General features: G+C 41.4%; 1 protein-coding gene across 1 annotated transcript in view; it reads left to right on the top strand.

Annotated features, from left to right (window-relative positions):
- The window catches only part of LOC145356078 (coiled-coil domain-containing protein 63-like), a 65,447-nt gene extending 40,516 nt beyond the window's left edge, over positions 1-24,931 (top strand). The window contains exons 6-10 of the mRNA XM_080208686.1: positions 1,013-1,236; positions 4,446-4,520; positions 13,369-13,561; positions 24,530-24,760; positions 24,855-24,931. Of these exons, the coding sequence (XP_080064812.1) occupies positions 1,013-1,236; positions 4,446-4,520; positions 13,369-13,561; positions 24,530-24,760; positions 24,855-24,931 (800 nt within the window). The remainder of the gene's footprint in view (positions 1-1,012; positions 1,237-4,445; positions 4,521-13,368; positions 13,562-24,529; positions 24,761-24,854) is intronic.
- The last annotated feature ends 2,172 nt before the right edge of the window (positions 24,932-27,103 follow it).

Raw genomic sequence — 27,103 nt, 5'->3', positions numbered from 1 at the left:
CCTGCCACCCTCTTACATATGTTCTGGGCTTGCACGTCACTGTATAACTACTGGACATCAACATCTGAGGCAACTGTGGCAACAGTAGATTGGGCCATAAGTGCATCCCCCCAGGCTGCCCTGTTTGGAGTCGTAACTTTAAATCCGCCGCTGCTGAAATTCCAAGCGGATCTTGTAGCTTTCACTACACTCCTGGCAAGATGACTAATCCTGTTTAGGTGAAGACCAGATGCACCCCTGATGCACTCACAGTGAGTGAAGGAGGTGGTAGATACCACTAAGCTGGAGAAGGTGAGGTGCACACTACGTGGGTCCACTACTAGGTTCAATAAGACCTGGCAACCATTTATAGCGCATGTTGGGATGCTGCAGTTGGAACGGGGTGAGTAGATACCCGATAGCCCCAGGACCATGGGTGCTTCCACAGAACCATCCCTCCTCCAATTAGTGGATCTGTCCTGGCCCTTTACCTGAGTACACCCACCCACCCTGCCAACGGGGCCAACACGAGAACTTTCCTCTTTTCCCTCTTACTCTCGTTCTTCTCTCTCCTTCACTGTGTCTCTTTTCTCTGCTCGCTAGTTTATAGCCCGATTGTTTGGACACTCAGTTGGTCCTTCAGCAGCATTCCTCTGTCTTTTTGTTTTTATATTATTATTGTCATTATTCATGCAATTGGACAGGACTTGGGCATGTCCAAAAGGATTAAAAGGGTAATGATTTAAAAGGGTAAGGGTGGATGCCAGGGACACCAGGGGTTTGTCCCCTGACCATGGGGAGCCCTGTGCACAGTCGCGCTGGAACGTACATGTGAGCACTGTGTGGATCTGTATCTGTGTGTGTTTGCTATGTAAAGTATAAGAAAATTTTCAATAAACATATCAAAAAAACCCAGAAGAAATTACAAAAAAGAGAAACAACAATAGTATGCCAGAAAATTTATTCAGAAATGACTGACCTCACAAATAGAACATCTATGAAGATCTTTTTAAGATTTTTATTGTATTTCTAGATCATTCCAAGGATAAAATTGGTAAGAAAACAGTTCAAGAAATTGAATACGAGGCTTATGAAGAAGTATACAATCAACTCAAAAATCTGGCAGGAAAGGAAAACCTTTATAGTCTAGGCACTGAGTTTGTTGCCACAGAGGAGAAGAACTATGCACTGTTTAATTTTATAAATGAAATTAATATTCAACTAGAACATAAACAAGAGAAAATCCAAAATATAAAGGTCAGTACAGTATTGCTGTTTAACGTTCTTTCTTTGCTACATTATGAGGCAGCAGTTTTCTTTTTGAAATAACTTTCTATTTCTGTCCCATAAAAATATTGCGGTTATGCTTGTTCAGAGACAATGGATTACATCACTCAATAGACTATTACATGGCAGCAATTTGATAAGTGCTGTGTAATATAGGGATGACCTAGAGAAGAACACAAGGAATAGAAGCAGGAGTAGATATGGCCCATTGAGCCTATTCTGCCATTCAATACTATCATGGCTGATCTTGAGCTTCAACTCAATTTTCATGCCTCCTCCAACATTCCTTGATTCCCTGAGAGACTGAAAATCTGTCCACTCCAGCTTTTGAAGTATTCAATGATGGAGCATCCGCAACCCCTGACGAAAGAATGTCAAAGATTTACAATCCTTTGAATGAAGTAATTTCTCCTCACTTCAGTCCTAAATGATTGATCCCTTATCCTGAGACTATGTCCATGTGTTTCAGATTCCCCCACCAATGAAAACAGTTTCTCAGCATCTACCTTATTCATCCCCTTCAAAATTTTGTATGATTCAATGAGATTGCCTCTCATTCTTCTAAGCTCCAGAGAATGTAGGTCTAATTTACTCAGTCTTGCATCATAGGACAATCCCCTCACCGCAGGAACAAATTTAGTGAATCTTTGCCTCTAATGTAAGTATATCCTCTCGTAAATATGGAATCTAAAACTGCACACAGTATTTTCAGATCTAGTCTCACCAATGTCCTGTACAATTGTCGGTCTTCTTTATTCCTGTATTCTAATCTCCTTGCAATAAAGGCGAACAAGCTACTTGCCTTCCTAATTGATTACTGTACCAGCATGCTAACCTTTCCTTGAATAAGCACACCCAAGTCTCTCTGAACATCAACATTTACAAATTTCTTATCTCTTAAAAAATACTCTCCTTTTGTATTCTTACAACCAAAGTAAAAACTTCACACTTCACCACATTGTATTCCATCCTCCAATCCATTTTAACTCTTTATACCTCTTTACAGCCTTTTTGTCCTCCCTATAGCCTATCTTTCCACCTACCTTTGTATCGTCAGTATACTTATATGCATTACTCTTTGTCTCTCCTTCTAAGTCATTAATATAGAGGCCCCAGCAATGATCCTTGTGGCATTCCACTAGTCACAGCCTCTCAACTTGAAAATGCCCTGTTTAGGCCCACTAGGAACCTGGAAAAGCATCAGTGTTTAATCCTAAGGGATACCGCAGATGATATTTTTTCTGAATCCAGTTAGATGCATGAGAGAGTACAATGCCTTAAAGTTCCAATTAGATAGATTTTCAAATTGCCACATAGGTTCTGGATGTAAAACTGGGTATTGTGAATTCATAATCCATTATAAAAAAACACCTCAATTTAATTTGCAATATACTCATCTCACATCTCACATGTTGAAAGTCTACTGCAATACACTGTGCCAACAAATAGTATAGGAACTTAGCATCCGCCTATAGCGGGTAGCACCAAATTGAGTGCAACTGTATTTCACAGAAAGAGGGAAATCTCTCCATCCCCCCTCAGTCTGCTTTTATGATCTTAGTGACCAGATGGAGTTGCAGTGCAGAAGCCAAGTATGTATCCTGTCCACTTATTCAGAAAATAGAGCTGACAAACCTAAAATTGAGGAAGGAATTTAAAAAATGAAGTTAATGGGAGTAAATTTGATATTCATCTGTATCAGTTAGAAGTTTCAGAAGAAGAATTTATATTTATGCAATATCTCATCACATTCTCAGGATATCCCAAAGTAGTTCATAAACAATGGATTACATTGCACTGTTTAAAAGGAGACAAATTTTCACAAAACGAACCCCCACAAACAACAAATGAATGAGTAGATAATGAAATCTGAGAGACAAAGGTTGGCTAAAGTCCATTGGATATTTTATGTTTACCTCAGCAAAGGGACAGGACCTCAAAATAAATCACAGTATTACACTGTGTCAGTCTGCATTATGTGCTCAATTCCATTGAAGTTAGCCCAATGAACCTGAAGAAAATCTAGATTAATTTATTATTTGGCTGTATTAATTGTGAAGTTTGTTGGCTGAATTATTCCTTTGAGTTATATAATCACATATGCTTCATGGACTGAAAATAACCATTGTTCCTTGGTCTGGTGCAAACACAAGCTTTGCAACATGCTTTTTTGGGTTTGAAATGCAATCATTTCTACGTGTCCCTTTCATGAGGCAGTTCTCTGGAGACAGCCATAGTAAGATCATTTCAATAAAGACTTCTCACTGAGACAGACACTGAGAAGTTCTGCTGTCTTTAAACATGAAACAATATCCCAACTTCAAACCCCTTCTATTAGCCAATGCTTTAAAATTACTTTACCAACTTATCTGACGGTTTAGCAGGCAAATGTGGTTTGATTCAAAGCTGTGCAGAGTACAATAGATGTAAAGTTTGATCCTTGGTTTGCTGAATACAGTAGAACCTTGATTGCCTAAACGACAGATTCAATTCTTCTGATCATCCGCTTGAATTTTCATGAAACAATAAGAAATCCAATGTACCTCCAGTACTTTTATTTTTTATTACAGTCTTTTACTTTTTAACTATTCTCTACCTTTTATTTCTTTATTATTTTTCTCCCCCCACTCTTTCCCCCTATTTTATCCCCCCCTTTCCTACCATTTCTTTCCCTTTGCTCCCCCTTTCCCTTTTTTCTCTATTTTATCTGTTTTCCACCCATTCTCTGTTTCCCCCCACATCTTTATCTGTCACAGCTTACCCTCTGATTTCATCTTCTCTACCTTTTGGCCATTCATACCTTTTATTCTCCCAACGGACTGCCATTAGCAGCCTTTCTCCTGGTTTTTGTAGCTATGACTCTGTATAAGTAAAAATATAAATATAAATAAAAGTGGGAGATATCTCCCACTTTTAGTTTTGACAAAGGGTCATCTGGACTCGAAACATCAGCTCTTTTCTCTCCTTACAGATGCTGCCAGACCTACTGAGATTTTCTAGCCTTTCCTCTTTTGGTTTCAGATTCCAGCATCTGCAGTAATTTGCTTTTGTACCTACAGTATTGCTTAGAGCAACTTTGATTTCTGAACTTAGAATATTTTGTATCATATAAGTGACATTCAATGACATTTGGACTTCGACAATCAATAATTATATATTATTGCATTTTTAATGTGCAGAATGATATATTACAAATTGAAAATCAACGCAGGCAAAGTGAGGAAGATTTGCATGAGAGTATAAAAGAAGTAGAGGTATAGTTTCTCTATCTTATATTGTAGAAAAAAACTTGTATACATAATTGGGATCCAAACTGCAATATTTTTGTCTACTCTTTCTCTTCACACTTCTTCCATTTTAAATAAACTGATTGTGTGTGTGTGTGTGTGTGTGTGTGTCACACTCATTCCCTATCTACCTAATAACCCTAACACAGTCCAACAGCTGAATATGCTGTGATGAACAGATTACAGATATGTAGAAGGAAAAACAAAGAGGTATAAGTGAAAAGCAACAGAGGTGGACAGAGAATGAGAAGCCATTAATTATATTTTGGTACTGTTATCAAAGAATTTTTAAAAAACATTGGATGGAATTTTCCCAAAAGGTAGCAGTGTTGCTTTTGGTGAGAAAACTGATGTGTTTCTCCGCAGAGAAACCAGTCGGTTCTCTCTCCAGATGTTATGACACCCTGCCAAAAAAAAAATCAAGGGAGCATGTTTCACGCTGTCATGTGGAGCGAGAGAGGCTGGCCTAAACACACCAACAATGGGGAAAGGTGGGCCTAAACTCATGGGATCCAGGGTGAGGTATCTAAATGGATATAAAATTGGCTTCTTGACGGAATAAGAAGTCTCACAGCACCAGGTTAAAGTCCAACAGGTTTATTTGATAGTGAATGCTGTTCCTTCGTCAGGTGAAGGAGAGTTCTGATCAGAAACAGGGCATTCCTGACAGAAGCCAGAGGGTGGCTGTAGAGAGTTATATTTCAAACTGGAGGCTTGTGACCAGCAGTGTGCCTCAGGGATCAGTGCTGGGTCCACTGTTATTTGTCATTTATATTAATGATTTGGATGAGAATATAGGAGGCATGGTTAGTAAGTTTGCAGATGACACTAAGATTGGTGGCATAGTGGATAATGAAGAAAGTTATCTCCAATTACAACTTGATCTTGATCAATTGGGCCAGTGGGCTGACGAATGGCAGATGGAGTTTAATTTAGACAAATGCGAGATGATGCATTTTGGTAGATTGAACCAGGGCAAGACTTACGCAGCTAATGGTAGGGCACTGGGGAGAGTTACAGAACAAAGAGATCTAAGGGTACATGTTCATAGCTCCTTGAAAGTGGAGTCACAGGTGGACAGAGTGGTGAAGAAGGCATTTGGCATGTTTGGTTTCATCAGTCAGAACATTGAATACAGGAGTTGGAATGTCATATTGATTTTGTACAAGACATTGGTAAGTCCACACTTGGAATACTGTGTGCAATTCTGGTCACCCTGTTATAAAAAGGATATTATTAAACTAGAAAGAGTGCAGAAAAGATTTACTAGGATGCTACTGGGACTTGATGGATTGAGTTATAAGGAGAGGCTGGATAGACTGGGACTTCTTTCTCTGGAGCATAGGAGATTGAGGGGTGATCTTATAGATGTCTATAAAATAATGAGGGGCATAGATCAGCTAGATCATCAGTATCTTTTCCCAAAGGTAAGGGACTCTAAAACTAGAGGGCATAGGTTTAAGGTGAGAGGGGAGAGATATGAAAGTGTCCAGAGGGGCAATTTTTTCACACAGAGAGTGGTGAGTGTCTGGAACAAGCTGCCAGAGGTAGTAGTAAAAGGCAGGTACAATTTTGTTTTTTAAAAGCATTTAGATAGTTACATGCGTACAATGGTTATAGAGGGATATGGGTCAAATGTGGGCAATTGGGATTAGCTTGGGGGTTTTTAAAAAAGGGCGGCATGGACAAGTTGGGCCGAAGGGCCTGTTTCCATGCTGTAAACCTCTATGACTCTATGACAAAACACAGCTGCACAGAAATCGGGGCACCATCTTTAAAAATAGTGCCCCGTTCAGAACCTGAGAGAACATCCCGCCCAGCCCACCACAGAAGCCTCGGGCCCCCCTCCTCACCCCCAATTGGACTCAGCACTTCTCTACTCCCCATTCTTTTCCCTCGATCATCAGCACCCCCCTACATCCTAACTGCCATCGCCAGCATCCCCTGCTCCTCCATCCATTCGCTCCTGCCACGTAACCAAATCTGAAGGAATCCCCCCTCCCCCAAGAGGCTCCAAATGTGCCCAGCTGCCTGACACTGCCATGTTGGCATGGTTCTAATCTGGCAATGCTGACCTGTACTAAGGGGCAGAGCCGGGAGAGCATTGCCAGGCCACAGCTTGGCCATGTCCCTTTTCTCCAGGGGTTATACCATATGACCCGGGGAGATCCCCACAACAGGTTCACGTGTCGGTGAACCTGCTGTAAATGGCAACGGCATACCGACACCTGGTGAGGGAGGAAGTCCCAGCGAGAGTGCTCGCTAATGATGTACTAATGTATTAAAATGAGCTTTTTGCGGTCCTGCAGTGCCACTTCTAGTGGCAAGGGGCCAGTAAGATCAGAAACCTGCTGGAACAAATTGCGCTGTGGATTTGTGGACACGCACCACAATTCCCACAGGAGAGTGTGGGCTCAAAATTGCCTCCAAATTTTGAAATTTTCTTTTGAAATATTTCCCAATGAGAAAGAAAAATTTCCATTTATTTAACATGTTACCATGCTGTTAAGTAAGATCTCACTACTTCCACAATGATTTTTTAATTGCAATTGAAGTTTTAAAGACAAATGAAACAGTATGGCACAATCCCAAATGCAACAGTGTTTTGAATGACCAGAAAATGCTTCTGTTTGCGGATTTGGTTGACGAAACCATTATTGGCATGGAGAGGCAATAGCGTAGTTGTCACCAGACTAATAATCAAGAGGCCAAGACTCCAGGGACATAAGTTTGAATGCCACTAATTCAATTTGAATTTAGTTAATAAATCTGGAGTTAAAGAAGCTCTCAGCAATAGTGAAACCATTGCTGAATGTTGTAAAAACCCATCTGGTTCACTAATGCCCTTTAGGGAAGAAATCTGCTGTCTTTACCTGGCCTGCATGTGACTCCAGCCACACAGTAATGTGGTTGACTGTTAAATACCCTCTGAAATGGCCAACTAGCCACTCAGTTGTATCAAACTGCTAGGAAGTTAATCAAAAGGAATTGCCTCTTGGTTTTTTGGCTAAAATTAAGCGTGAGATCAATCCCAAGATGGGGTGCAATGCTTTATCTTGTCAGCTTGGATCTTGTATGTCTCTTCTGTGGGGACAATGAATTGGATTTAATTGGAATCTGAAATTGATTTTTGGAACACAAAATTCTTTTTTTTTAAGTGGCTTGGCCTTTACAAGGATCAAGGCCAAAAGAGTGGTTTTCACAAAGAGCTACTAGATTTCAATATTTGTTGTGGATTGTTGAAGACAGCGGAATGAAAGACACGGAAGAAGACAGCACTTGAGCTCTGCTATTATTGGTAGACCTTCATGCTGGTTTAAGCCTCTGGCTTAGAGCACAATGCAGCGCTTAAGCTATGGCTGCAGCTGCTTCCCGAGCACCAGGTCATGGGGTGTGGAAATCTGTCCACGTAACAGTGAAGACATTGGGATGATTCATCTGTGGATTGAACCTTCTTTGTGAAGCAGGTGCTGTTCATGTGCTATGGATTTGAAGCATCTTCTGCTTGAAAGACTTCCCCAGCGGTGGATATTTTGTTGTGACCTTCAAAAGCGGGTTCTGGGATGCATCAAGCTTCTAAAGATTTTCAAGAAAAAGGCGATCAGGGCCTCTCTCCAACCTGACTGCGGGGCCTCTGTTCAATCTGCCTTTGCAGTGGGACTGAGTTGTTACATTCCACATGTACAACCCTCACATCACTGTGGCAGATATGCTCACATTCCTTGCCAGGTGTGTTGAGTTGATTGGGAACAGCACTGAGGTGAAGGACAATTTTAGCATCTGGACCAGCAAATGCCAGGTCAAAATGACCATGAGAATGGATGTGCATGGAGCTGCCTTGCAACCTCCTCCAGTTTTGCCATTGGAGGAAGTTGAGGCTACCTTTTCTATATGGGGCAGCCATGAGTGTGCGACACCTGTGGCAAAACTGGACATGTTGCTGCCAACTGCAACACCACCTTCTGCAGAAACTGCATGAGGAGGGATACACATCCAAGGACTGCAGGGAAAGCAAATGCTGCAACCTATGTGGGGAAGATGGCCATCTTTATAAGGCCTGCCCAAAATCGGGGCCATGTGTGCTCAGATCATCAGCGGTGGTTTGAAGAAAGTCACCATGAAGGAGTTAATGTAACTTGCAAGAATAAAGACACCACTGCGCAAGATGTGCTAAAAAAGACAAAGCTTGTGAACCAAAGATGGAGGTCTCAACACAGTGGACAACACATCCTCACCCTCATCAGAAGAGAGAGATTCCAAGCAAAAGAAGGGAGCAGATCACAAACAGCACTGGATAAACATGATCTACAAAAATTGAGAGAGAAACTTGCTTTCTGCTAGCGCCTCAAGTGGTGCATCAAGAAAGGAAGGACAAGATGGCCACCGCCGTCAATATGAGTGGCTAAGCGCCAAGGTGGCATGGGTGACACAAAACCCAGACTACCAACGATGAAGACAACAAAACATTCAGGAAATATAAACCTCCAGTTGAGGAGAGCAGTAATGTGACCAACATAACCCAGACTCCAGAAAAATAGGCAAGGACACACTCCAGCTCCAGGCATCTGGGAGCAGCAACACCTGGAGATGGATATCAGCCTGCAACCCCAACACCCATTGAGTGCAATGGCTACAAAACACCAGTGTCATCCATTCGATGTTATGGATCTGACACAGATCAGGATTACTCTCTCCGCCCGGTAACGCTGAAACAGCTCGTCAGTGTAACAGGTATGTAGGGACACATCCAGCAACTTGAATCTTCACAGAAAAGACTCTGGATATTTGAGACTTCTAAAATGGGTTGAAAATTGCATCCATCAATGTGTGAAGCATTAAAAATACTTTGTGGCCAACTTAACCTACCTGGCCAATGTCAAAGCTGACCTGTTCCTGCGGGAGTGTGGGATACTGCACCTTAGCAGCTACAGACGCTGCTTAAGCTATTGGTCCCACAGGCCGTCCATCTGGTCAGGAGGAAACAATTATCGTTCCTCTGACCTGGGTATTCAGCTTTGGAGTATTCTGCTCCAAAGTTAAGAAGATGGTGGGAAGACACCTTCTTGTAGCAGACATCACATATAAAAATGCACCCCTCAGATTGATTAATGTGTACGCCCGCTTCTAAAGAGTGAGTGGCTGGCAGTCCTTCAGCAGTTCCCACTGGTGTTGACCACTTCCAGGCTGATCATTCTGGGCAGTGATTTCAACTGCATCATCAATGCAGCCGGCAATCTGTCAGGAGCAACAGCAAACTGGATGCCATGTCCAGACTCCTGAGAGCAACAGTAAAAGATGCCAGGCTGTATAATATCTTCAGCAACAGTACAGACGGATGCACGTGGTGGCGGCCAGATGGATTTGTCTGCTCCAGGATCGGCGATAGGTTTGTCCCATGCATTCACAGTCAAGCCAGTATTCTTCTCTGACCACTGCCACCTACTGGCCGATAGTCACCTACAGGAAAACCACAGGATGGGCCATGGGACATGGAAGCTGAATGTAAAACTCTTGACCCAGAGAACCTCAAGAAACTCAAAAGGGATTACAAAGGGATTTGTGTCCCCATCTGTCTGGTGGGAAACAATTAGGTGTTCAGAAGGTTAGAGAGAGATGGGGGAAATACCTTTGACCACAAAGCGATCATGCTGCTGTCTATACATAATGTCCTGAGGCCCTGAGTGAAAAGGAGATGGTGGATCCTGCTAAATGGTTTCCTGACCAAACTGTTAGAATCATTTGGCAGAATATCTCATCACCAGAACCTTCAAACAAGCATCAAGACCTAGCTTGGCTGATGGCGAGAAGGGTACTCCCCATCAGATTCTTCATGCATGTCCAAAGTCTCTGTGCCTCGAAGTGTTGCAGGGGAATGAAACAGTCGCACGCCACCTTGTGGAATGTGCCTTTGCAAAGAAGACCTGGAGAGAGATGAAATGCTATTTGCCGAGGTTCATTCTGAGCAGTTATATGACACAGAATTCCGTGCTCTACGGGATGTTCCCAGGGATGCACGCTGAGACAAACATCAACTGCTGCAGGAGGCCATCAGCTGGGTGAAAGGCGCTCTTTGGTCTGGCTAAAACCTGTTGATCTTCCAGTGCAAAGAATTGTCCTCAACTGAGTGTTGCAGACTATCACATTCCAAGGTCCAGGACTACGTGCACTCAAACTTGGGGCAGCCGCCGCCAAGGTATAATGCGGAAAGGCCACTCTGTAAGGTGTTTCAACCAATGTACACATAAGGGCTAGTAACCAGGTGAACCCCTCAGACTCTGTATTTAATTCTGTGTACCTTTATTGAAGCACCAGAGTGCAACAGAACCAATGTTTATAATTTGTAAAGAATTTTGCTATCTGTAATGCCAATATTGAAATATACGTAATGTCCCCATTACTGAATGAAACACATCAGAGTGCATCTTGATTTCTGGAGAAAATGTTAATGTCATCATACTTTACTGTTATAATAATTGCAAATACTTTGTAATGTTGCTTTCGGATATATATGAATAAAGTATATTTTTGCAAAGAGAAAGGCTTGGCCTTTTGGCTATAATCAAGTGACAGATCAAGCCCAAGATGGAGCGCAATGCCTTATCTTGTCAGCTTGGATCTTGTTTGTCTCTCTTGTGGGAACCATGAACTGGGTTCAGTGGGAATTTGAATTTGGTTTTTGGAGCAAGGAAGAAATGATTTTGGGTTTGCCTGGTCCACTCTGAGCTTTGCGACTTTAAGAATGGAATAAAAGATTTTTTTGAAAATGAAACCGGATAGATAACCTGGATCGGAAATGACAGAAGCAATTCCAGCCTATCAATGCTGCAAAATTATTCTTACTAATATCTGGGGGTGTGTCCCAAAATTGCGAGAGCTGTCCCACAGATTGGTCAAGCAAGACCCTGCCCAAGGAATCATATTTTACAATGTCCCAAGACACCACCCTCACCACCCTGTCCAGGACAAACACACAGGTGACACAGTGGTGTACAGCCAGGAGGGCATTACCCTGGGAGTTCTCAACATTGACTCTGGACCCTGTATAGTTTCCATGGTATCAAGACAAACATGGACAAGAAAACACCAATGCTCTCCCCTTCCTCTTCACTGATGAATCAGTACTTGTTCATGTTGAACACCACTAGGAGGAAGCACTGAGGATGCCAAGGGTGCAGAATGTACTCTGGGTGAGGGACTTAGTCCAATACAAGAATGGATTGCTAACACTATCACTGATTGAGCTGACCGAGTCCTAAAGCTCATATCTGAGAGAATGGGTCTTCAAAATGTGGTGAGGGAACCAACTAAAGGAAAAGACTTACTTGATCTTGCCCTCACCAATCTACCAGTCACAAATACATCTGTCCATGGCAGCATTGGTAGAAATGACCAGTGCACAGTCCTTGTAGAGACAAAGTCCCACCTTCACATTGAGGATACCTTCCATCGTGTTGTATGGCATTTCCACCATACTAAATTAGATAAATATTAAACAGATCAGCAACTCAAAACTGAGCATCCATGAGGCACTGTGGGCCATCAGCAGCAACAGAATTTTATACAACCACAATCTCCATGGCCTGGCATATCTCCCAGTCTACGATTGCCTTTCAACTAGGGGATTAACCCTAGTTAAATGAAAAGTCTCACAACACCAGGTTAAAGTCCAATAGGTTTATTTGGTAGCATGAGCTTTCAGATCTCTGCTCCTTCAGGTAATGAAGGAGCAGCAATCCAAAAGCTCATGCCATCAAATAAACCTGTTGGACTTCATGTGTTGTGAGGCTTCTTACTGTGCCCACCCCAGTCCAAGGCTGACATCTCCACATCATAGTTCAATGAAGATTGCAGGAGGGCATGCCAGAAACAGCACCAGGCATACCTGCTGAGGTGCCAACCTGTGAGTCTACAGCACAGGACTACTTGTATGCCAAACAGTGAGAGCAGCATGTGGTTGAAAGAGCTAAATAATCCCACAACCAATGGATCACATCTAAGCTCTGCAGTATGGTCATATCCAATCATGAATGATGGTGGACAATTAAATAATTAATTGGAGGAGGAGACTTCACAAATATCCAGATCCTCAAAGACGGGGGAGCCTAACAATCAGTGTAAAAGATAAGGCTGAAGCTTTGGCAACAGTCTTCAGCCAGAAATGCCAAGTGGATGATCCACCTCAGCCTCCTTCTGAGATCCCCTCATCTCAGATACCAGTCTTGAGTCACTTCCTTTCGCTCCCTGTGATATCAAGAAATGGCTGAAGGCACTGGATACTGCAAAGGCTATGGGTCCTGACAACTTTCCAGCAATAGTACTGCAGACCTGTGCTTCAGAACTAGCTGTGTCTTTAATTAAGCTATTCCAGTTTGACTCCAATGTTAGCATACACCTAGCAATGTTGAAAACTGCCCAGTTATGTCCCGTGCACAAAAAGTAGGATAAATCAAATGTTTGCAAAGGGTATCATTTGCCCATTGCCTCAAGGACCCAGTTTGCTATGGCTATTGTAATTCCTATACTAGATCCTTCTCTTCACCAAAAAAGATATTATAAAATCTGAAAATAAACCGAATTAAAATTCTAAGTTTTTTAAGAAGTGTTCTTTGATCTCATTTTTTTCTGAACTGTTTAAACGTAGATACCAAAAATCACATCTTAATTCTGTTGCCAGTAGCTAATCACATATTCAGTGTGTTATTGTCTAAAATCACTTTTATTTGTTAGCAGGGTAATAAAATAGTTGACTTTATCTTATTATTGATTAACTTTGACATATTGTGAAATGGAAATATAAGTTGTCTGTTGTCCATAGGATGAACTGGAAAGTACAACTCAACAGATTAACAAATATGAAATGATGCAAACAAAAGTTAACAAAACACTGGATGAACTGAAATCCGGCATAGAGACTCTTTCCAAGAAAATAAATTGTGACCTAACACCAATCCAGCAGAAGTTGTGTGGTAATGAAGGCATCTTGAATTACAATGCGTTAAATTACTTAGGTGAGTGCAATACAATTTCACTGCTATTAAACAGAAATTGAAATAAAGATTTGACAGGCAGATCAAGAACAAGAGTTCCCAAACTAGGGATTATGGCACAGACTGGGAGTGGACTGGAGAAGGATGCAAGGAGGGTGGGACTGGCTGAGGAGTATAACCAGTGATTCAGTCCAAGGAAATGTCTTGCTATGGAGTGGCTGCGTTCTGCTATTCTGACATTGTTTTCTGTTATCAATATGGACTGTTAAATGTCAGTCCCCAACTTTAAAGATGTAATTCAGAAACATTTGCCTCAGGTGTGCACTGAAACTTAGGGATATTTTCCTGGAAAGTGAGCAAATTAATTGTAGGATTTCACACAAGTTTGGGATCTGATTTCAGAGGACTTTGGAGAAAAAGGTGAAGATTGCATTAAATCTGAAACAAAATTTTATCAATCGATGGCTCAGTTTTTTCTTAGAGAGACAATTTTTGAGAGACAGTTTTAAAGATGTGCCTCTTGATCAGTCCTGGCTGTGATAAGGAGTTTATTGTGTTGTTCCAAAGAGCTGTTAAAATACTTGTCCACTTTGCCTCAATGTCATTTCTTCGCTCATTGACACCAAAAACAAGTTATTGAAACTACTTGACTTTTTAAAATGTGGAATGTGGACATCACTGACTGGCATTTGTTTCCAATCCCTAACTGCTCTTCATTTCAAAGGGCATTTGAGAGTAAACACATTGCTGTGGCTCTGAAATTATAGGTAGGCCAGACCATGTAAGGATGGCAGATTTCCTTCCCTAAAGGACTTAGTGAACCAGATCGACAATGGTTTTATAGTTATCATTCGACTTTTAATCCAGATTTTTATTGAATTCAAATCCTACCATGGCAGATCTTGCCCTGTCCAGTGACGAAACCCTGTGCCATTGCCTCCCCTATATAGACTATGGAGCATTGATAGGTAGTCTAGACTGGTGAGTGGCCAGATGAGTGGCTCTCCTTCATCTCAATGGGCTGCAAAATTTAAATCAGGCTCTTTCAGTATTACAACCCCATGAATAAGATAAAATACATTTAATACATGCCAAATATTTCATAATGAGTTATAGAAAATGCTTAATCATTTATATATTAATAGAATTAGTATCAAATTCAAAGGGCAAAAACAAAAGTAAATATTTATACTTTAGATGCAGAGGGAGTACATAGCTCTCACAGTCAGTGTTATATGCGATAAGCATGCACCTCACTCTATTTGCCCTTGCTTTATGTGTGCATCACTTCAGTCAAACTGGTAGGGAAAAACTACATGGGCGGAAACAAGTGAATTTGACAACCCTGTGCATGGGCAACAGTCAACAAAGTGTCTCATGGGTCATATTCAGAATGCAAATGGGCTGCATGTGGCCCCGGGCCACAGATTACCTAACACTGCTATAGAGATTGAGAAAGTGATTGAAACTTCCAAATTCAAACTAAAATTTCACATTGTGTGCTGCAAATTGGATCCTCCTATTCGCAGGGCTAAGAGTGACTCATCAAGTATCCTATTATAGAACATACAGCACAAACAGGCCCTTCGGCCCACAAGTTGCGCCAATCATATCCATACCTACTGGGCCACAGAACTATCTGTAACTCCCAATCCCATTAAATCCCATGTAGTCATCCAGAAGTCTTTTAAAAGACCCCAGCAAGTTCGCCTCTACCACCACCGGCAGCCGATTTCATTCACTCACCACCCTCTGAGTGAAAAACTTACCCCTAACATCTCCTCTGTACTTGATGTTTGAGTTTATTCAATAATACAATACTGATATGCTGTTTATGTTGCTCACTGTCTGAAACATGATGCAACAGTAGTTGAGAAAATAAAATCTTCTTGTTTGTGTAAAATTCAGAGGGAGTGAAGGGTGAAATTGATCTTCACCTGTTCTGTGAGAAGAGCTCATGGCAAATTGGTAGCTCATGTTACACTGCTATTGACTTCATTGGAAAAGACTGGTACAAAGTGAATTGTTGATTCATTTTTGCCCATTTTGTGCCATTGCGTAAGACTAACTTCACCCCCTCCCCCCATCACCACAAGTTTAGATTCTTCACGGATACTGTGACAGATGAATGCTATAATTTGACTGTAGCCAAACTTCCCCTCTGATTTGATTTGATTTATTATTGTCACATGTATTAGTATACAGTGAAAAGTATTGTTTCTTGCATGCTATACAGACAAAGCGTACCGTTCATAGAGAAGGAAAGGAGAGAATGCAGAATGTAGTGTTAGAGTCATTGCTAGGGTGTAGTGAAAGATCAACTTAGTGCAAGGTAGGTCCATTCAAAAGTCTGATGGCAGCAGGGAAGAAGCTGTTCTTGAGTCAGTTAGCGTGTGATCTCAGACTTTTGTATCTTTTTCCTGTTACTGCAGCCGTAAACGCAACTGCATGAGGCTGGTGCAAGGAACTTCAGCAACATCAGTCAATCTATAGTGTACATATATACCAAACAAGTTGATTGCAGTATTATTTTCCAGATCAAGTGACTACATTACTTTTCCCATGGGTTTGTGATGTATTGTTTTCCAAATCACAGCATTTTCTAAAATCCTGGGTATCGTTAACGGCACCTTTGAGATCATTTGAGCCCTGTGAACCTCAATGCTGAATTCTTCTTCCACCATCCTTAATGCAAGTTCCCAATGCTAGATCCAATACATACTGGGTGTTTCTCAATCTCAGTATAACTAGGTTGATCCAGGAAATTCCTACAGGTCACCACTTAACAAGATATGGTGAATGCTAATCTCAGGTATGATGATGCTGTGCCTTTAAGAAATGTATTTTCTCATGTTTCTTATAAGGGGTATGGTTGAAAGTCAGCTCTTTTTTATGGTGCTGATTTGTCTGGGCAGCAGGCAGCTCTAATGTTGGGAATGCAGGAAAATAACTGATTTTAGCTGGGGATATGTTTGTCTAAACAGAGTTAATGCATTTTTATTTACTTTTGGGTTCCCTTGGAGGTCAGAGTAGGGTTTTGATTAGGTTGATTGACAGAGTCATGCGATTAATGGGAGGAGCTAAGCTTGCAGGAAAGATGGTGTTTTTAGTTTATCTTTTAAAATCAAGAGCAGTTGACGACCGGAGCTGTTTAAAAGAGGTCTCTCTCTCTCTCTCCTTCTCTCTCTCTCCTGTGGTTTTCAAAAAGCTGTAGGACTGTTAACAAATACAAGCCTGTGTCATTTGCTAACTTATGTTGAACTGGGGTTTTAAGTCTGTAAGAGGAATATTGCTTGAACCAGAACTAGTAAAGATTGATTAGCAGTTAAGAATTGTATCTTGTCCTATTTAAGTATTATTCAAATGCTAAATGTTAAGCTTATTCATTTGTTGTAGTTAAATAATATTGCTGGATAAAATTTGTTTTGATAAAGCTCCCTAGTTTGTCAACAGAATCACATCTGGAGTGAAATATCCTTACACTAACACCAAAATAGAAAAATAGTTGGAGTCTAGTCTAACTTCATAACATATCTTGGAGTTTCTGATCTATCCCTGACACGGTCCACTTATGTGATCATTCTAAGCATTCCACCAAGCAAGATAAAAAGAAATAAGCTTATTGATATAAAATGATTCTTGCTAAACCATTCACAATGTAAATTCATTTTCTTAATGAATGCTCAGATACACTGGGCAATCTCCTTGTGAAGGAAAGCCAGTTTCAAAGCAAATCTGTGACCATAATATTTCAGTGTGTATACTAGATATTTGGGTGTATTTGGTTGTAAAAATTGGTAAATTGACAGTCCATTGGGAAGCCAGCTCCAACCTCCCAACTTTTGCATTTAAATTGAGTGCGTTAGGCTGGGTACACTCAATCCACTGGGAAACAGGTTAGAGTCAAATTGCAACTCACTTTGTGTTTAACATTGGGTCTATGCTCGTCAGTATAAACAACAAATATTGAGGCTATAGTATGATGATATCTCAGCAGTGCAGCCTGGAAAGTGCACCTTGTACTTAATCCCAATCTCTTGAGGCACCCTGCCTGTACCTCCCCTCTCCCAAGCATAAAGTCCAAACTGGTGGTTGCAGAATGGAAAGACTGCCTTTGCCTCACTAAATCACATGGCTCCTCAAGTTATTTTTATGTTCTGTATTCATGATTGCAAAATAGATGGAATTGTGACTGATAATGTTAAATGCTACTGCTAAAAGCACCTAACTCTAGTTTGCTTTTTTGAAGGAGAAGACTGTCCACAACCATTGCGAGAGAACTTCCACCAGTGGCAGACTTATAATAAGCTGTGCTGTTTTACTGACTATGAGGAACAAGTCCACCAAATTATTGGGGTGAAAGGCATAAAAAGAGTGCACAGGGAAGAGCTTAGTGGCTTTGTGGCAGCCTAAGAAGTGTATTTTTAAACTTTCTTCTAGTTAATCCTCTATCTTCACTCAGTGAATTTTATGCAGGCACATCTGCCCATCAGCAGCATGGCACTGTTTTGGGCCCTGTTACTGTGTGCACAGCCACTTGCCACATACCCACATTGCTAACACATGTTTTCTTCCTCTTCATTTAGGATATTACCAAAATGATTGAGCTGGCAACCAAAATGAACAGGAAGCAGCCCCTCCCCATATGAGCACCTATCATGCAAGCACAATCATAGAACCATCCACTCCATAGCAACTGGTCAAAAAAGAAGCTTAGACAGGAGGTTACTCTTTGAGATGTCTATCATTAGTGAGGCCCTACACTTTGGGAAGCCTGCCACTCGGTAAAAATGCCTTGCTGTCTTGTGTCAAAAATATTCCTCTGACAAACAAGGCATGAACTGAAGTCTAACCAATGTGCCAAATGTCACTAGTGGCAGCTTAAAAAAATTCAATTGTATAAACATTGTGGTAACTTGCATCACAAAATGCAGACATATCACTGTGCTAGATCTTGTTTCCAGGTCAGTCATCAGGCAATGGTGCAACTTTGTTACCTTCATAAAGCAGACAGCAAAGGCTAGGTATTCAGCCTGGATTGGCGAATATAGTTCCAGTGTCAAATATGCTGTGGGGGCCAGATACTTGCCATTCTTCCTCTAATTGGATTGCTCTTTCCCTCTCAAGTCCAATACACTTGCTGGTTGGTGCAGAGAAGTGTTTATGCTCCAGCATATGGCTGAAGCTGAGGTTGACATCCGGGGACAACAGTAAAGCTGGAATCCTGTATTAAAGATTGTTGTGTTGGAAAAAAGCAGAACTAAAGCAAAACCTATGGTATTAAAGTTGAGACAGTCACCATTTTAAAACTGAACTTGCTGCCGTAAACATAATGGAAAAACCCAGAAGCACATGTTTCAAGCAGCATAGTAGGACACAAGAATGGACGAACAGAAAACCATGTGGAGTATGTCATGGGACATTTAGCATTCCTTTACATAATTTTCAAACTATAACACATTTTTGCACTCTTGCAGTTTGGCCCTGAAAAAGAATTATTGAACATTTTCTGCCCTGGAATTGGTTTTGCAGTGTTCCCTTACTCGGGTTCCAGCTGCATTGCTCATCTGCTGCTGCGAGGGGTCATTCCCTGAACACAATATGAAGAATTGACCCCAGGAATGAGCATTTATCGATTAGCTACAATACCATTAAAATCCTGGGGATGGTGCTACTTAGCTGTAATCTTATCACTTGCGCCAGGAAAAATTGGGTTTTGCTGCAAATATATTTCATCCAAGTTGAAGAGAGAATTTCTCAGTTATTTTTTGCTCCCAGCAGGGAGCATCACACACCAGGAGCATGCATCAGATATTCAAGCATATGACGAGAAAGTCATTACTGACGCGCCTGACATTTTTCTAACCTGCTGGGAGTGCTAAGTTGGAAAATTAGCCCTATAGTATCTAGATAACAGCTTTGTAAATGCCAAAGTACTGAAAAGCATAAGCATATGAAATTATTACAGGTTCTATAACTTTCTCTATGTACTTTTTTTTAACATTGTTCCTGTAAAGTATTTTGTCTTTCTCTTATTGCTTTACATTTGAAAAAATGTTGCTAAGAAACAGGCAAATTCTCTTTCACTTTGGAAAACACCGACATAAAATTAGCAATTGAATTAGAAATACCACCTTAAAGCCTTACAAGCAAATGGAGAACGTTACAAAATAAAAGAAATCAGATGAGTTGTATTGAAATAAAAACTTCCATGTTCTCAATATATCCTAACTTGCTACAAGTCAGTGGATTACTTTTGAAATGCAGTTTCTTTTTCATTTTAAGCAAATACAGCAATCACTTTTTACACACAGCAGGATGACTTAAGGTCAATTCCAGTTAATCTATCCAGAGTTGTTGGTTGAAGGATAAATATTGGCCATGACTCCAGATGAATTCCCTGGTCATCAGAAAAGTCATGATGTGGAGATGCCAGCGTTGGACTGGAGTAAACACAGTAAGAAGTCTGACAACACCAGGTTTAAGTCCAACTGATTTATTTGATAGTAAACTCACAAGCTTTCAAGGTTAAACAAGGTTAACCTAAAGAAGAGGTTAACCTCGAAAGCTTATGAGTTTACTATCGAGTAAATCGGTTCGACTTAAACCTGGCGTTGTCAGACTACTTACCATCAGAAAAGAGGCATTGGATCTTTTACATTCACCTGAACAACCAGAAAAGGCCTAATTTTATCACATTTCAGCAGAAAAATATAAGCAACAAATTATGTTGACTTAGTATCTTTAACATAATAATATCCAAAGTTGTTTCACGAATGTGTAGCCTGTCATAAAATGGATGCTGAGCCAAAGAAAGACATACTGGGGATGGTGATCAAAAGCTTGGTCAGAGCTGTGGGTTTTAAGCAGCAGGGTGTTGAGAGCTTCAGGGAGACAACTAGACTCTGGGGCCTAGCTGTTAAGGGCACAGCCACGACTGGTGGGAAAATGGAGGGTTAAGTGTTGCAGGACTGAAGGAGGTTAGACATAAAGGGAAAGAACATGAGGGATTTAAATGTAAACATGAGAATTTTAATTAGCAAGTTATGTGCGATGGGGAAATCAGTGCCGATCATCAAGAACAGGACTGATGGGTCAAGAGCTGCTCCTCTTCTGAAGTAGTAATGGTGATTGTGAAGAGTCTGCCCAGAGTGGAGGCTCTGGCGGGACAGCCTTGGACCAAACAGGACATGGTAGTTGCTGAGCTCAATGTGGTTTTGAATATCAGAAACCACTTTTAGGAGCAAGTTTGAATGGATTGGGGGTGCTTATCTGCCAAACAGCCAGTGTGTGTCTGTGTGTGGTGAGTAAAGAAAGTGGTGCATTTGTGTGTGGAATAGGGGTATTAGGAGGAGGGGTGATTGAACGAGAAGGGTTAAGGAGAGGGGATTGGAAAGAGGGTGTGTGTATGGAAAGTTTAAAAAGGGCTGTGGTTGTGAGAGGTTGGGGAATTAGAAAGAGGGTCGTATGCATGAGGGTGATGGGGATGAAAGAATGTGTGTGTGTATGTTTGTGTGTGTCAATGTGGGGCATGTGAATGTTTACTGAGTCTTCTGCCACCGGGGAATATACAGAGTACATAACATAATAACAACTTTACAAAGTACTTCAAAATCTCAGATTTTCACATATATATGATGTATTTATTGATGTAATTAATATGATGTATTATTGAACCTCAGGCCAGTAGTTTTAGCTGGGGGAAGGGTAATTATGAGGCCATTAGGAGAGAATTAGGAAGCATAGGTTGGACTAGGAGATTACAGGGACTGGGAACGTCCGAAATGTGGAGTTTTTTCAAGGAGCAGCTACTGCGAGTCTGTGATAGGTATGTCCCTGTCAGGCAAGGAGGAATTGGTAGGGCTAGGGAACCGTAGTGCACTAAAAAAGTTGATTCGTTGGTTAAAAAGAAAAAGGAGGCTTATGTTCGGATGAGACTTGAGGGCTCGGGTAGTGCACTAGAAAACTTTAGATTGGCTAGGAGGGAGTTGAAGAGTGAGTTAAGAAGGGCTAAAAGAGGACATGAGAAGACTTTGGCTGATAGGATTGAGGACAATCCTAAGGCGTTCTATAGGTATGTCAAGAACAGAAGGTTGGTTAGGGCAAGATTAGGGCCAGTTATAGACAGCAGAGGGAAGTTATGTGTGGAACCGGAAGAGATTGGAGAGGCATTGAACCAATATTTCTCTTCGGTGTTCACGCAGGGGGACAAGAATATAGCTGAGGAGGACACTGGGTTGCAGGGGAGTAGAATAGACAGTATTACAGTTGATAAGGAGGATGTGCTGGATATTCTTGAGGGATTGAAGATAGATAAGTCCCCTGGTCCGGATGGGATTTACCCTAGGATTCTCTGGGAGGCAAGAGAAGTGATTGCAGAGCCTCTGGCTCTGATCTTCAGGTCGTCGTTGGCCTCTGGTATAGTACCAGAAGATTGGAGGTTAGCGAATGTTGTCCCATTGTTTAAGAAGGGGAACAGAGACTTCCCCGGGAATTATAGACCGGTGAGTCTCACTTCTGTTGTGGGCAAGGTTTTAGAAAAAATTATTAGGGATAGGATTTATAGTTATTTGGAGAGTAATGAATTGATTGGAGATAGTCAGCATGGTTTTGTAGCGGGTAGGTCGTGCCTTACTAACCTTATTGAGTTTTTTGAAAAAGTGACCAAAGAGGTGGATGGGGGTAAGGCAGTTGACATGGTATATATGGATTTTAGTAAGGCGTTTGATAAGGTTCACCATGGTAGGCTTCTGCAGAAAATGCAGATGTATGGGATTGAGGGTAATCTAGGAAATTGGATCAGGAATTGGCTAGCAGATAGGAGACAGAGGGTGGTGGTTGATGGTAAATATTCGTCATGGAGTTTGGTTACGAGTGGTGTGCCTCAGGGATCTGTTTTGGGGCCACTGCTGTTTGTAATTTTTATTAATGATCTGGATGAGGGTATAGTTGGGTGGATTAGTAAATTTGCTGATGACACCAAAGTCGGAGGTGTGGTAGATTGTGAGGAAAGGTGTCATAGTTTGCAGGAAGACTTGGACAGGTTGCAGAGCTGGGCCGAGAGGTGGCGGATGGAGTTTAATGCGGAGAAGTGTGAGGTAATTCACTTTGGTAGGAATAACAGATGTGTTGAGTATAGGGCTAACGGGAGGACTTTGAATAGTGTGGATGAACAGAGGGATCTAGGTGTATGTGTACATAGACCCCTGAAAGTTGGGAATCAAGTAGATAGGGTTGTTAAGAAGGCATACGGTGTCTTGGCGTTTATTGGTAGGGGGATTGAATTTAGGAGTCGCAGCGTCGTGTTGCAACTGTACACAACTCTGGTGCGGCCGCACTTGGAGTACTGTGTGCAGTTCTGGTCCCCACATTACAGGAAGGATGTGGAGGCTTTGGAGAGGGTGCAGAGGAGGTTTACCAGGATGTTGCCTGGTATGGAGGGGAGGTCCTATGAGGAGAGACTGAGGGATTTGGGGTTGTTTTCGCTGGAAAGAAGGCGACTAAGAGGGGATCTTATTGAAACATATAAGATGATTAGAGGTTTAGATAGGGTGGACAGTGATAGCCTTTTTCCTCGGATGGAGAAAGCTAGCACGAGGGGGCATGGCTTTAAATTAAGGGGGGGTAGTTATAGGACAGATGTCAGGGGTAGGTTCTTTACCCAGAGGGTGGTGAGGGATTGGAATGCCCTGCCTGCTGCGGTTGTAAATGCACCTAGTTTGGGGGCGTTTAAGAGATCCGTGGATAGGTTTATGGACGAAAAGGGATTGGTTTAGGTTAGTGGGTCATTGTTTTTTAACTGGTCGGCGCAACATCGTGGGCCGAAGGGCCTGTTCTGCGCTGTAATGTTCTATGTTCTATTATCTAATATGTTGGTCTATAACACACACATAATTATTTAATGAATGTTATTATGCTGCTTTATGGTTTTACTTTTGTAGGCACCTGGAGTCCCATTAATTTTCAAGTGTTAAAATGGGTCATGTTGGAGAATAATTTGGGAAGCATTGCAGTGTAATGTTACAAGGTCTTTGTTGGAAAAACTTAAAGAGAGATTTGTAGGAAAAATGATTTGAGAAGTAATATCACATTCCAGGCCTTTGATCAGGAAAGGCAGTTTGAATGTTGCAAGAACAGAGGCATATTTTTAAGTAGATGGCGATGATGGCCTTTGTGAAAGGACTGATGAAGAAATCATTTACAATGTTCGCTAACATTGGTCTTGGAAGGGGAAATGGGTGGTCAGCTGTTTAGTTAATAGAGGTCATTCTCAAGACAAGGTGAAATGAGGATAGGAGAGGAGCAAGAGAAAAATGAGGGTCAGGATGAGGGGAGGTAACGGGTTTGGCTTGTTGGGTGAGCTAATTGGAAGGTTTGGGGCAGAGCAGCAGGACAGCTGGTCAGCATTGTCAACAACACAATACCTTTTTAATTCTACACTGAATTGTCAAAATTAAAAATGGACAATGGTGGAAACAATTAGTAGGTCAGGCAGCATCTGGGGAGAGAAACAGAGCTACTGGGCAGGATTTTTCATGCACCTCCATGACATGTTTTGCCACAGCACAAGGTGGCTTGCCATTGGCCAGCAGTGGGATATTCTGGTCCTGCCATTGTTAATGGGTTTTCCTATTCAATGCACCTCACACCATTGTGAAACCTGTGCGGGGGTGCGCCGTCGGCCGCAAGATTCTTCCGGCGTGAATGGTTGGAAAATTCTGGCTGTTAACACTCCACAGATGCTCGCAGACTTGCTGGACACTTCCAGTATTTTCCATTTTTATTTCAGATTTCCAGCATCGGCTGTATTTTGCTACTGAATCGACAATCCCGGAATGCTTCTGTGGAATGAAGTGGTATTATTCCAGGTTCCGATTCAAAATACATCACAGTTATATAATTTTCTCAGTAAATTTGGTGTACAGGCTCCTTTTATAAACTGGTGCTGTGATGCAATCTTGTGAAACTCGCATGTTTGTTATTTTACAGGCATAATAGAAAGAAAATCAATTGACCTGTTGCAGAAACACATGCTGATACTCCAAATAGCAGATTTGCAAAAGGAAACTCCCCCACTCAGCCCTGCAAGTAGCGTAACAAGTATCCCAACAGTGAATGCCCTGATTGCTGGCACAGATCTGATTAGATACATGAAACCCATCAAAATCATTCCACCAATAATAGACGACGAGGTTGAAGTAGAGACAGAAGTAGAATCAGGTAATTAAATGCTAGTTAACTATTTCAGATATTCCATCTATTCTGATTTTGTAGCATTGTACTAATATCTGGTTCATCATCTGCCCATTCACAGATGCTGAACTTTTATTTCCCTTGAATTATGAGCAATTGCGTGAACTGGTTTTGAGTGAATTGGAAGGGATAAAGTAAGTAGCAGTGGTGCAGAATGCACAAAACCCTCCCAGAAAATTCAGTAGGAATATCTGTTCCTGTCAGAGAATCAATTCACAAAATGTGAAGCATAAATAAACTTTTTCTAAGCTAATGAAACCAAATTAGTTATTTATACAAGTGTTTTTCATTGTTACTCTGTCAAGCCTTTGTGTTATACTTCAAAACTTTCCTATGTAACACATTAACTTTCCAATATGTCCTTTCAGATCTATTTCCATGAGGGGTGATACTCTGAATCTGAGATCCCCTCCTAATATTCCAAGTTGTAAAAGAAAATCCTTGCCTAACCCTAATCCTAACCCCCCCTCCAAACTTTTCTCATATCCTTAGACCACCTTTCCAATGCTAGTGAAATCTCTTCCACAGTCCTCCTTCAACACACATCCCATTATCAACCTGCAACTTGGAGCGTTCTGGCTTCTGGATTTTTTTAAAGGTTCACAGATAAAATTCAACACATAGCTAAAAAAACATAATTAAGAGACATCTTCACAAGTGTGGGCACAACCACACAATACGGCAAACACTCTTGTACTGTCTGTTCCTTATTGAAAACATTGTATTATAAAAACACAAGAAATAGGAGCAGGAGTAGGCCATCTAGCCCTTCGAGCCTGCCCCGCCATTCAATAAGATCATGGCTGATCTGAAGTGGATCAGTTCCACTTTCCCGCTTTCTCCCCATATTCCTTAATTCCCTTGTCTATCAAAAACCTATCTACCCGTGACTTAAATATATTTAGCGAGGTAGCCTCCACCACTTCAACGGGAAGAGAATTCCAGAGATTCACCACCCTTTGAGTGAAGAAGTTCCTCCTCAACTCTGATCTGAACTGCCTCCCCCCTTATCTTGAGGCTGTGCCCTCTAGTCCTGCTATCCTTTCTAAGCGGGAAGAATCTCTCTTCCTCTACCCTACCCATCCCCTTCATTATCTTATACGTCTCTATAAGATCCCCCCTCATCCTTCTAAACTCCAACGAGGACAGACCCAGTCTATTTAGTCTCTCTTCATAGTCCAACCCCCTCATCTCTGGTATCAGCCTAGTGAACCTCGCTGCACTCCCTCCAAGGCCAATATATCCTTCCGCAAGTGCGGCGACCAAAACTGCACGCAGTACTCCAGCTGTGGCCTCACCAGTACCCTGTACAGTTGCAGCAAGACCTCCCTACTTTTATTTTCTATCCCCTTCGCTATAAAGGCCAACATTATGTGCATGTTCTACTGGCCTGTCGCAATTCAATGTTTATTCATTAGTCACAAGTAAGCTTACATTAACACTGCAATGAAGTTACTGTGAAAATCAATGAGAATTTAGTACGGCCAATCCACCTAACCAGCACAGTTCCAATGTGACAATGCCAAGAGTTAGGTGGATATTACTGATGCTACCACTAGGTGGCATAGTATTACCTTTTGTCCATGAATCATCCGAATACTTCCTGAAAAACATTTTATCTCCCTTTTTCTCAATAACTGAAACTTATATTTAAAAGTCAGGTATTGAATACATCAAAAAACCATAGTTTACAAGAATAAGATTAAAATTACCAATCAAATGATCTTCTAATACCTTCATCAAATGTTTACTTCAAAGGTTTTGCCTCTCTACACTGCTTGTTTATTTCAGACAACAGTTGAGAGAATTTTAATCAGAAGTGTGCGTTTTAAGCATCTGCAATTTGCAGAGTTTACCACATGAAATCATGTGGCCCCTGAGCATGTACAACTTGCAAAATTTCCCAGTTGCAATCTGAGTATTAACAGGAGTTGAGAAAAGGAAAAAGGAGCAGGAGTAGATCATACGGCCCGTTAAACCTTTCAATAGGATCATGGCTGATCTCGGTCTTTAGATCCACTTTCCTACCTGCTCCCCTTTGAGATCAAAAATCTGTCTATCCCAGCCTTAAATGTATTCTAAGAAAGAACATCCACAATCCCTAGCTAGGGTAATGAATTCTAACGATTCATAATTGTTTGAGTGAAGTAATTCCTCCTCATCTCTATCCTAAATGGTCAATCCCTTATTCTGAGACTGTGCCCCTATGTTTTAGGTTGAAAAACTAGCAGAAATTTTTCGGTGTCTATCCTATCAAGTCCCTTCAGAATCTTGCATGCTTAGGACTAATTTAGTGAACCTCTCCTGTAT

The sequence above is a fragment of the Carcharhinus amblyrhynchos genome, chromosome 20 (genome assembly GCF_965287045.1).
Source record: "Carcharhinus amblyrhynchos chromosome 20, sCarAmb.v2.hapA, whole genome shotgun sequence".
Classification (NCBI taxonomy): domain Eukaryota; kingdom Metazoa; phylum Chordata; class Chondrichthyes; order Carcharhiniformes; family Carcharhinidae; genus Carcharhinus; species Carcharhinus amblyrhynchos.
This window is presented reverse-complemented; position numbering and strand designations above follow the sequence as displayed.